At 37.9% G+C, this 12,679-nt stretch overlaps 1 protein-coding gene across 1 annotated transcript in view; it reads right to left on the bottom strand.

Annotated features, from left to right (window-relative positions):
* The window catches only part of MORC1 (MORC family CW-type zinc finger 1), a 168,046-nt gene that overhangs the window by 78,052 nt on the left and 77,315 nt on the right, over positions 1–12,679 (bottom strand). The window contains exon 15 of the mRNA XM_023623810.2: positions 2,235–2,363. Within this exon, the coding sequence (XP_023479578.1) occupies positions 2,235–2,363 (129 nt within the window). The remainder of the gene's footprint in view (positions 1–2,234; positions 2,364–12,679) is intronic.

Here is a 12,679-nt window from a genome sequence, read left to right as displayed (position 1 = left end):
TCTATGATCTTGGACAAATTACTTCTCTATGTTTCAGTATCATCATCTTCAGAAAGAGATTAAGATTAGTACTTACCTAAAAGAGTTACTGAGGATTAAATGACATAATAATCATGATAAATGCCAACATCACTAGACATTATCTGTGATGGTAATTTTATGCATCAATTTGACTGGGCCATGGGGTGCCCAGATATTTGGTGAAACAGTACTCAGAGTGTGTCTGTGAAGGTGTTCTGGATGAGATTAACATTTGAATCAGCGGACTTAGTGAAGCAGACTGCCCTCCCCAGTGTGGGTGGGCCTTATCCCATCAGTTGAAGGCCTGAATAGAACAAAAAGGCTGATCCTTTTGCACGTAAAAAGGACCTTCTCCTTCCTGACTGCCTTGAGCTGGAACATCAGTATTTCCCTGCCTTCAGACTCAAACTAAAACATCAGGTCTTCCTGCATGTGGAGCCTGCCAACATTCAGACTGAAACTGTACCATGGGTCTTCTGGTTCTCAGGCCTTCAGACTCAAAGTGGAATTGACCACTGGCTCTCCTGGTCCCCAGCTTGCTGACTGAGATCTTGGGACTTGTCAGTCTCCACAATCATGTGAGCCAATTTCTTATAAAAAAATAAATAAACATCTATCTATCTATCCCACAGGTTCTGTTTCTCTGGAGAACTGTAATACACTATCCTAAGCACTCAGTAAACTTTACATATGTTAATTCATTTTATTTTCACAAAACTGGATGAAGGAGCTACAAATGCTAACCTCATTTTATAAATAAGGACACTGAGGCTTCGAGAAACCAAGGAATTTGCCCGATTTCATCCTGCTCTCAGGTACTGGAGATTGGATTCTGGCAGTACCTTGCACACATCAAAAACACACAGTAATTTTTAGCCATTACTACTTTCACCCAATAAGTTGGGGCATACAGTCATTGATTTCCTCAACTTTATCTTCTAAATATCTGTCATGGACACTCCTCTTAAATCCCACTGCCACGCCTTTACTCAGACATTTACATTTTCTCATCTGATCCTGGAATACGCCAGTACTCTCCTCAGAGGTCTGGCCCCAACCTCGGCTCTAGCCCTCCTCCAAACCAGCCTTCCCTGAGCTACCAAGGCACCTTACTACAAGCTACACCCAACTGGTCAGGACCTCTTTGACCAGCCTGGGCCCAAGCTTGGGGAGGTGTCCCCAGCACTGTATGAATAACTCCAGCATTTCACATACCACCATGTGCTTGCTTGTCTGCCTTCATCGCTGGACGGCAGATTCCTTGCAGAGAGCAGAGTGTCTGCAATTCTCTAACCCTTGGCAGAGTGGGCAGAAGACGTAACAGAGGCACACAGTAAGTGCTCAATGCTTCAAAGAAGTCATTCTCCTACTGGAAAACTCCCACTGCCTCTCCATTGCTTATCACAACAAAAACTCCTTATCCTGGCTTTCAAGGCCCTTTAACATGTTTACTCAACATAATATTTCTGTCTTTTATTATTTATTCATCATTCATTTAATAGTCAATTACTAAGTATCTACCTACATATTGAACACAGTGCAAGGTATTAAAATAGAAAGATGACAGTTTCTATTATTCTACAACAAAAATTTTAGCTGAAGTGTACACTTGATATTAACACACATCTCCCACTACATCTCTGCCTATCAAAATCCTATTTTAAAGACCATGACGAAGGCCACCTCTGTCATGAAGCCTTGCCTCAACTTCCTCCTCCTCCCTTTCTTTGCTAATCCTCAAAGAACTTTATGCCTGTGTTACATCTTTTTTATTTTTTTTTGAGGAAGATTAGCCCTGAGTTAACATCTGCCGCCAATCCTCCTCTTTTTGCTGAGGAAGAGTGGCCCTGAGCCAACATCTGTGCCCATCTTCCTCTACTTTATATGTGGGATGCCGCCTCAGCACGGCTTGATAAGCAGTGCTAGGTCTGCACCCGGGATCCAAACCAGCGAACCCTGGGCCACTGAAGCAGTGCATGTGAACTTAGCCGCTGCACCACCGGGCCGGCCTCTACATCATTTAATTTATGTTCATCTCTATTACAATTATTTACAAACTTATCTCACCATCTCTCCTAGACTCTAACCTCTTTGAAAGCAAGAACTCTGTCTTACCCAGCTTTGTCTCCCTCCTGCCCCATTTTTTAAAACAATGACATGCATGTTAGGAACTCATTAAATGTTTGCTGCTTAGAATGCAATTCGACACTCACCACACTGAATGATGAATGGGATGGCCATGGCTTGCCTTCTTTGACACTGAATAGAATCCAAAGATTTCTCCATGTCCTTGTTATTCTGGCATCCAAATTCATTCCAAAACAATGTTAGATTTCTATTACCTGTAAAAGAAAGCAGGCAAAGAATAACGAAAGTGAATAAAATCACTGAGATCAAGACGGTAAGCAAAGGAAAGTCTGGATATAAACTCATGTATATACACTATGATCTCAACTATGCAAAAACTAATGCATATACAGAAATAGATTAAAATATTCATATTGGTTTCTCTGAGTATGGGTGAAATTTTTCTGCTTTATACTTTCTTGCATTTTCTAAACTACATATAATAAATATGCAATATCTTTATAATAAAACTAAACACAACAGCAGTTATAAAAATATATACATACTTTTATCATTATGATAAAATACACTGACATTTAAAATTTTTTCTTAAATACTCCTAGGAAGGACAGTACTGATTAAACTTAAAGGCCACCTTTAGGACTACTGATACAAATATTTATCATCTTGTCTCACAGCCAGCGTTTCTTCACCTTTATTTCGTCTCTGGTTCCCTTTAGTTCCAGTCTTTATTGTTTCTGTCCTACCCTCACATCAGATTCTCTGCTCCCTCCTTGCTTAGAAACACCCCTTGTCATGGAGGACCATTAAGGAGTCCTCTTGAGGAGGCTGTGTTCCTATCCTTTAATCCAGCAAATTGAAATGCTAGGAATCTTCCCTGCAAACATACAAAACAATGGCTAGATATCTCACAGCACTGTTTGAATAGCAAAAAAAAAAAAAAAAAAAAAATAGAAACAACTTAAAAGTTTAGAATAGGGAATTGATAAATTCCATTTCCAAACAAGGGAACACTAGACATCCTTTAAAACAGGGAGTTAGAGCTAAATGTATTGTTGCATCAAGACATCCAAGATAGAGTTCTAACAACAAAAAGATGTAAAACAGCATAACTAGCACAAGCAATTTTTGTAACTTATAAAAAGCATATACATATGAAATTTTGATGTACACACTTCTTTCCCAAAAGGATACCAAAGAAAGTTTTAATAGTGGATGCCACTGGAGAAAGGGAGCGAGGCTGAGAGGAAGGCAGGAGAAGACACTTTCACTTTTCATTTTTTACTTGAATATTTTTTACATGTGCATGCATTACATTAAAAATATTTTTTTAGGGGCTGGCCCCGTGGCCGAGTGGTTAAGTTCGCGTGCTCCGCTGCAGGCGGCCCAGTGTTTCGTTGGTTCGAATCCTGGGCGCGGACATGGCACTGCTCATCAAACCACGCTGAGGCAGCATCCCACATGCCACAACTAAAAGGACCCATAACGAAGAATGTACAACTACGTACTGGGGGGCTTTGGGGAGAAAAAGGAAAAAAATAAAAATAAAAAAATCTTTAAAAAAAAATATTTTTTTTTAAAAAACAATCTATGTTTACCATTCTGTCCAAGGGGGTAACCACTAGCCGCATGTGGAAATGTAGCAGATATAGAACATTTCATCAACGTATAAAGTTCAAGAAGTGAGGTTCTAAAATATAAATCTCAGAAATAAAACATATGAAATACAGCCGGGCCTACATCCACGTATGACTGTAATCCACGTGAAATACAAGTAAATATCCTCCCACCTTCCTCCTCCTGTTAAAGCTTTGGGTCAGAACGCTGGGTGCCTTGAAGACCACAGGGGAGGGACTCGGCCTTCAAATGGGGCTTCGCCCCCGGGTGGGCTGAAAGCTGCCCTCACAAACTCCCGGGTCTCCTCACAAAATCCCTAACAGCTCTCCCCTCAAATTTCCCTTTGGATTCTGTTTCTTGGGCTTTTCTCAACTCAGACGTTCAGTCTTTTGCCCTTTCTCAGCATCTGGTCTTGGCCCAGCGCAGCCCACTTCTTCGCGGCACACCAGATCCTGATATCCTCTTTGGTGTCTGGACGGGGCTTGTGAGGGCTTGTTCTCTGATTTCCAAATGAACTACTCAGTTCTTACAATGTCAAGGCAGGAGGTGCTGTAGGTTAAAGTTGGGTGGCTTTGAGGTCTGTCTGTGCCACACCAGTTGTGTAATTGTGGGAAGCCACTAACTTTTCTTATCCATAAAGCAAATGTTTACAGTAACCTGCCTTAGCGGGTTATCATAAAGAATAAACGTGAAGGCATATTAAACACCATAGCGTCCTGCAGAAATTTAAGTTGTAACTGTATCGTACTTGTCCTCTAAATGTTACTTCCTTGAGAAGACTGTACCTTTTCAAAGAAGGAGCTGTGCTTTATGACCCTGTAGGCCCGCAACACACAGCTCAGCATCTTGTACCGAGCAAGCCCTCAAAAGATACTGTGCTACTCTTGATAAAATACCTCGTTAATGTGTTGTTTGGGATAAAATGAAAGTGAAATAATGTCTCTCCCTGAAAACATTAAGTAAACACAGTTAACACAACACAGCTAATTTATAAAACGGATATCAACCATGAACCCCAACACAAACATTTTAAGAGTGGTAAAACTAATAGGATATTAGAAACATAAGCACACACCCCTCGAGGGCAGGGTGATACCTGCTGTGTGGTTACGCCACTCTTGTAACACCTACATATTACTCTTTAGTTCACTTTATGCCTATTTTTCCCCTTGGATAGTGAAATCCTTGAAGATAGTGGCTACGCTTAGGATCTCGTTTTCAATAGCTGACACACAGAGCTTAATGTTTACTTACAGGACTAAATACTACTAAAGAATTACTGGCTATCGAAGGCAGAAGTGAGAACACTCAGTAGCCAAAACATCTAATGACCAGGACTGATACAAGATATTATACTATTCAAGGCAGATAGCAGGATAAAGAAAACAACCAGAGTTTTTTATTCAGGTGGTCAGAAATGCCTTTCCTAACTGCCAACAGAATTTCACCATTTTTTCTTCAGAGAAAAGCTACTCCAACGTACACAACTTGAATGTGTTATTAAAACAAATTTCCACGGAGTGGATCCTGAAGACTAGGTAGATGCTTCAGCAACTGGATAAGTAAGTTGGCCAGAGGGATGGCATTGCGAGGAAACATATCATGTCAGTTTCTATTTTCGCTTATATGTTACTCAGTCTGTAGAGATTGATACAGCAACCCTACAAAAAAATTCCTAGCATAAAGGGAACCCCCATAAGTCTGTCCATGAATTTTTCAGCAGAAACCTTGCAAGACAGGAGACTGTAGGAAGATATAATCAAAGTGCTGAAAGAAAAAAAAACCTGCCAAGCTGTCCCTCAGGAATGAAGGATAAAGAATTTCCCAAACAAACACACACTGAGGGAGTTTACTACCATTAGATCTGCCTTACAAGAAATACTAAAGGGAGCTCTTCAAGTTGAAATGAAAGGACACTAATGAATAACTTAAAAATATGAAAATATAACACTCACTAGTACAGGTAAGTATATAGTCAAATTCAGAATACTCGAACACTGTAATGGTGGCATACAGATCACTCAACCCTAGTATAAACATTAGAAGGCAAAAGTAGTGAGCAGAACTATAGCTACAATAATTTCTTGATGAATATACAATACAAAAACACATAAATTGTTAAATAAATACATAAGATGTGTGTGGGCGGAGGGAGTAAAAAGGTAGAGTTTTTGTATGCAACTGAAGTTGTTATAAGCTTAAAATAAACTGTAATAACCGGAAGGCGTATTATGTAAGCCTCATGGTAACCACAAAGCAAAAACCTACAGGAGATACACAAAAGATAAATAGAGAGGATTCAAAGCACATCACCATGGAAAATCATCGTATCACAAAGAAAGACAGCAAGAGAGGAAGAAAGAAACAAAGGAACTGCAAAGCAGCCAGAAAACAATTAACAGGATGGCAATAAGTCCTTGTCTATCAATAATTACTTTAAATGTAAATGGACTAAGTTCTCCAATCAAAAGACAGAGTGAGGCCAGCCCTGTGGCCGAGTGGTTAAAGTTCTGTGTACTCTGCTTCAGCGGCCCGGGTTCACGGGTTTGGATCCTGGGGGCTGACCTTCTCCGCTCATCAACCATGCCGTGGTGGCATCCCACATACAAAGTGGAGGAAGACTGGCACAGATGTTAGCTCAGGGCTAATCTTCAAGCAACAAAAAAAAAGAGGAAGATTGACAATGTATATCAGCTCAGGGTGAATCTTCCTCACCAAAAATAATAAAATAAAAAGGACAAAGTAGCTGAATGAATAAAACATAAGACTAACTATATGCTGCCTACAAGGGACTCACTCCAGTTTTACGGACACACATAAGTTCAAAAGTGAAGGGAGAGAAAAAGAATTTCCATGCAAATGGAAACCAAAAGAGAGCAGGAGTAGCTATACTTAGACAAAATACACTGAAGTCAAAAACGTAACAAGAGACAAAGAAGGTCATTATATAATGATAAAGGTGTCAATTCATCAGGAAGATATAACAATTATAAATATATATATATATATACCTAACATCAGATAAATATATTTAATATTTTTATCTAAAATAACATTTTAGAGGCTGGCCCTGTGGCCGAGTGGTGAAGTGCATGCGTTCTGCTTCGGCAGCCCAGGGTTTCGACAGTTTGGATCCTGGGCATGGACATGGCACAGCTCATCAGGCCTTGCTGAGGTGGCATCCCACATGCCACAACTAGAAGGACCCACAACTAAACTATGCAACTATGTACTAAGGGGATTTGGGGAGAAAAAGAAAAAAAATAAAATAAAATAACATTTTAGCAAAATACATTAAGCAAATATTAACAGATCTCAAGGCAGAAATAGCCAGTAATGCAATGATAGTAGGGGACTTCATTACTCCACTTTCAATAATGAATAGATCATCCAGAGAGAAAATCATAAGGAAATAATGGACTTGCCATACTTTAGATCAAATGGACCTGAAAGACATTCACTCAATATTTCATCCACCAGCAGCAGAATATACACTCTTCTCAAATGCACAGGAAGCATTCTCCAGGACAGATCATACGTTAGGTGACAAAACAAGCCTTAACAAATTTACAAAGACTGAAACCATATCAAGTATCTTTTCTAACCATAATGGTATAAAATTAAAAATTAGTAACAGGAGAAAAGATGGAAATTCACAAATACATGGAAAGTAAACAACACGCTTCTGAACAACCGACGGGTCAAAGAAGAAATCAAAAGGGAAATTTAAAAATACATTAAGATAAATGAAAATGGAAACACAGCACCCAAAACCTACCGGATGCAACAAAAGTAGTTCTAAGAGCAAAGTTCACAGTGATAAACAATTACATTAAGAAACAAGAAAGATCTTGGGGCCAGCCCAGCGGCGTAGTGAAGTTTGCACACTCCACTTCGGCAGCCTGGGGCTCACAGGTTCAGATCCCAGGTGCAGACCTACACAGCACTCATCAAGTCATGCTGCGGTGGCATCCCACATATAAAATAGAGGAAGACTGGCAACAGATGTTAGCTCAGGGCCAATCTTCCTCATCAAAAAAAAAAAAAAAAAAGAAGACGACGAACGAAAAGAAACAAGAAAGATCTCAAATAAACAACCTACTTTTTACACCTCAAGAAACTAGAAAAAGAAGAATAAACTAAACCCAAAGTTAGCAGAAGGAATGAAATAGCAAAGTTCAGAGCAGAAACAAATGAAACATAGAATAGAAAAACAATAGAAGAGGTTAATGAAACTAAGAGCTGCTTTTTGAGAAGATAAACAAGATTGACAAATTCTTAACCAGACTAAGAAAGAAATAGTGAAGATTCAAAAAAATAAAATCAGAAACGAAAGGAGACATCACAACTGACACTGCAGAAATACAAAGGATCATACGAGACTACTAGGAACAATTATATGCTAACAAATTGTATAACCTAGAGGAAATGGGTAAATTCCTAGAAACACACAAACTTCCAAGACTGACTTATGAATAGAAAATCTGAAAAAACTATAACTAGTAAGGAGATTGAATCAGTAATCAAAAGTCTCCCAACAAATAAAAGCCCAGGACCAGACACTTCACTGGTGAATTCTATCAAACATTTAAGGAAGAATTAATGTCTATCTTTCTCAAACTCTTCCAAAAAACTTGAGAGGAGGGCATACTTCCAAACTCATTTTACAAGGCCAGCATTACCCTGATTCCAAAACCAGATAAGGACACTACAAGAAAGGAAAAGTACAGACTAATATCACTGATGAACATACATGCAAAAAGCCTCAACAAAATAGAAGCAGACCAAATTAACAGCATAATAAAAAGATGATATACTATGATCAGTGGGATTTATCCCTGGATGGAAGCATGGTTCGACACATACAAATCAACAAATGTGATACAACACATTAGTGGAATGAAGGATAAAAATCATATGATCATCTCAATAGATGCAGAAAGAGCATTTGATAAAATTCAACAACCTTTCATGATAAAACTCTCAACAAATTACGTATAGAAGGAAGGTACCCCAACATAATAAAGGCCATATATGATAAGCTCACAGCTAACATCACACTCAATGGTGAAAAGTTAAAAGCTTTTCTTCGAGATCAGGAACAAGACAAGGATGTCCACTCTTGCCACTTCTATTCAGCATACCATTAGAAGTCCTAGCCAGAGCAATTAGGTATGGAAAAGAAATAAAGGCCATCCAAATCAGCAAGGAAGGAGTAAAATTTTCTCTGCTTTCAGATGACATGATATTTTATATATGGTAAACATAAAGACTCCACCAAAAAACTGTTAGAACTAATCAACAAATTCAGTAAAGTTGCAGGATGCAAAATCAACATACAACAATCTGTTGCATTTCTGTACACTAACTACAACCTATCTGAAAGAAAAATTAAGAAAGCAATATTATTCACAATGGCATCAAAAACAATAAAATACTTAGGACTAAATTTAACCAAGGAGGTGAAAGATCTATACACTGAAAACTGCAAGACGCTGATGAAAGAAACTGAAGATGACACAAATAAATGGAAAGATACTCTGCGTTCTTGGATTATAAAAATTACTATTTTTTAAATGTCCATACCACTCAAACCAATCTACAGAGTCAATGCAATTCCTACGAAAATTAGGAAAAATTCATATGACATTTTTCACAGAAGTATAAAAAACAATCCCAAAATTCATATGGAACCACAAAAGACCCTGAATAGCTAAAGCAATCTTGAGAAAGAGTAACAAAGCTAGAGGCATCACACTTCCTGATTTCAAAGTATATTACAAAGCTACAGTAATCAAAACAGTATAGCGGCTGACTGGGTGGCATAGTGGTTAAGTTCATGTGCTTTGCTTCGGAGGCCTGGGGTTCCACATGTTCAGATCCCAGACGCAGTCCTACACACTGCTCAGCAAGCCATGCTGTGGCAGTGTCCTACATACAAAATAGAGGAAGACTGACAGATGTTAGCTCAGTGACATTCTTCCTCAAGCAAAAAGAGGAAGATTGGCAATGGATATTAGTTCAGTGTGAATCTTCCTCACCAAAAAAAATAAACAGTATAGCACTGGCATAAAAACAGACACACAGACAAATGGAACAGAATAGAAATCTCAGAAATAAACTCACACATATATGGCCAACTAATCTCGAACAAGAGCACTAAGAACACACATGGGGGAAAGGATGGTCTCTGCAATAAATGGTGCTGGGAAATTTGAATATCCACATGCAGAAGAAGGAAACTGGACCCTATCTTACACCACTCATAAAAATCAACTTGAAATGCATAAAGGCTTAAATGTAGGACCTGAAACCATAAAACTCCTAGAAAAAAACAGGGAAAAAGTTTCCTGACATTGGTCTGGGAAACGATTTTTTGGATATAACAACAAAAGCAAAAAAGAAAAAAGGACGAAGAAAAAGAACCAAGTGGAACCAAATCAAACTGAAAAGCGTCTGCACAGCAAAGGAAACCATCAACAAAATGAAAAGGGAACATACAGAATGGGAGAAAATATTTGCAAACCATATATCTGATAAGGGGTGATAAAGGGTTAATATCTAAAATATACAAGGAACTCATACAATTCAATAGCAAAAAACCAAAATACTCTGATTAAAAAATGGGCAAAGGATCTGAATAAACAATTTTCCAAAAAAAGGCATATAAATGGCCAACAGGTACATGAAAAGGTGCTAAACATCACTAATTATCAAGGAAATGCAAGTCAAAATCACAATGAGATATCACCTCACGCTTGTTAGGCTGGCTATTATCAAAAAGAGAAGAGATGAGCGTTAGGATGTGGAGAAAAGGGAACCCTTGTGCACTGCTGGCGGGAAGGTAAACTGGCACAACCATTACGGAAAACAGTAAGGAGGTTCCTCAAAAAATTAAAAATAGAACTACTATACGATCCAGAGATCCTACTTCTCGGTACATATCTGAAGAAAAGGAAATCAGTATCTTAAAGAGATAGCTACACTCCCATGTTCATTGCAGCATTATTTACAATAGCCAAGATATGGAAACAACCTAGGCGTCTGTTGTAGCTGAATGGATAAAGAAAATGTGATATATGTATTTTTTTCAGCCATAGTTATGCTAAGTGAAATAAGCCAAAGACAAATAGTGTATGATATCACATCTACATGGTGAAATCTAAAAAAAAAAAATAATGTTTAACTCATAGAAACAGAAACTGAATGGTGGTTGTCAGTGGCTGAGGGAAGGGAAATGGGGAGAAGTTGGTAAAAGGGTGCAAAGTCTCATTTATAAGGTGCTTAAGTTCTGAAGATCTAACGTACAGCATGGTGACTATAGTTAAGAATACTTTATTGTATACTTGAAAGTTGCTAAGAAAGCAAATCTTAAGCATTCTCACCCACACACAAGTGAAAAGGTAACTAGGTGAGGTGATTGATATGCTAATTAACTAATTGTGGTAAATATTTCACGATGTGTATATATATCAAATCATGTTATATACTTTAAGTATGTATACATATTTTTGTCAACCACACCCCAATAAAGCTGAAAAGATTCTTATCTATCCTAGTCTGGCAAGAAATAGTAAAATCAATAATAATAATAATTCATTATATTAGGTTGGCCATCACTATGGAGTGGTATATAATTATGGATATTTTTAACATATGGTTTTAATAACTGATGCTGTTGTTAATGTGTCTTAATGAAGGTTTTTAAATTGCCCTTTCATCCAGAAGTCAATTAAGAGCAAAGAAGTGAAATTTCAAAACATGAAAAAGTACTTGATTTTTTACATCTTAAATATTTCCACTCACCTATGAAGAAAGCTATGTAGATAATGCAAAATTTATTAATTCCAAAATTATTAACATTCTCAATGTACTCTGCTTTAAAAATTCAGTGTACTTTTGTAAGTAGGAAATGGCTGCAAGCAAACAGGTAATATTCAAAACTATAAAGGAATACATATCTTGAGACTTTTGTTTGAATAATCAGCAAGTCTGTTAAATTAGCAGAAAAATCAGCGATTAATGCAGAGAATTAAAGTCCTAATTTCTAGAACAAGTATCTGAGTAAAACTGTGAAAATGTAATTTACTGCCAGCTACGTATGGAGTACTTTATTCAGAAGATTCTTAATGTTTAAATTAATCTGATTAATTTTTCAGGAGCCTCTTAAAAACTAAGATAAAACAATGGTAACTACTGTATAACTTACTAAAAATTGCCCAAAATCAGTAACTAAAAGAACAGTTCAAATGGTTAGATTTTGCCTCTTAAAAATAGGAGCAAAGTAACACCCTCCCAGATGTCCTTTTCATATCTGTTTATAGAAGGTACAAGGACATCCAGGGAATCAATTAGCCAAGGGAGAAGTAATAAAATTCAGTAATAAAATACCAAACTGAAGGTTTCAATTACAATAAGGAAGTCTAAAACAGTTTATGAAATCAAAGCACCAGGAAAATACTAAGACGGAGAAGGTATTTAAATCAGGCCCCTGCCTTCAAGTAGTTCTGTGCCTACGTAGATGATTATATTCTATTTTTAAAGATCTCCTGAGATAGAAATTACATATCCATTCTCGGGGGCTGTAAATCACGCCGCCTCCTCTGTTGAATGTTGCCGTTTGTCACCACCCCTCTCGTTCTTAGCTAAGCCAGACATCAGGCCACTCCTTCCTAAGCTGATCCATGGTGCGATCATTTACCATCTACATTACTGATGGAATCTCTGCATTAGGGACAGTAAACTGGTTTCAAGTGACATGCCGACTCAAATCAGTTGGTAGTGATTCCTGTGTGCTCTTGAGAAGGACCATGAGGCCAATCGCCACTTAGGAAGAGCCGCCATGATGACTTAGAGTCTGTAGTGCATGTGAGATAAGCGAGGTCCTATATAATCACTTCCCAAAGGGCTCTATCTGAATTGAAGGAAAGCAAGGTAAGATGTCTTCAGTGGA

The sequence above is a fragment of the Equus caballus genome, chromosome 19 (assembly GCF_041296265.1).
Source record: "Equus caballus isolate H_3958 breed thoroughbred chromosome 19, TB-T2T, whole genome shotgun sequence".
NCBI classification, from domain to species: Eukaryota; Metazoa; Chordata; class Mammalia; order Perissodactyla; family Equidae; genus Equus; species Equus caballus.
The sequence above is the reverse complement of the archived record's forward strand: the minus strand, read 5'-3'. Positions and strand labels throughout refer to the sequence as shown.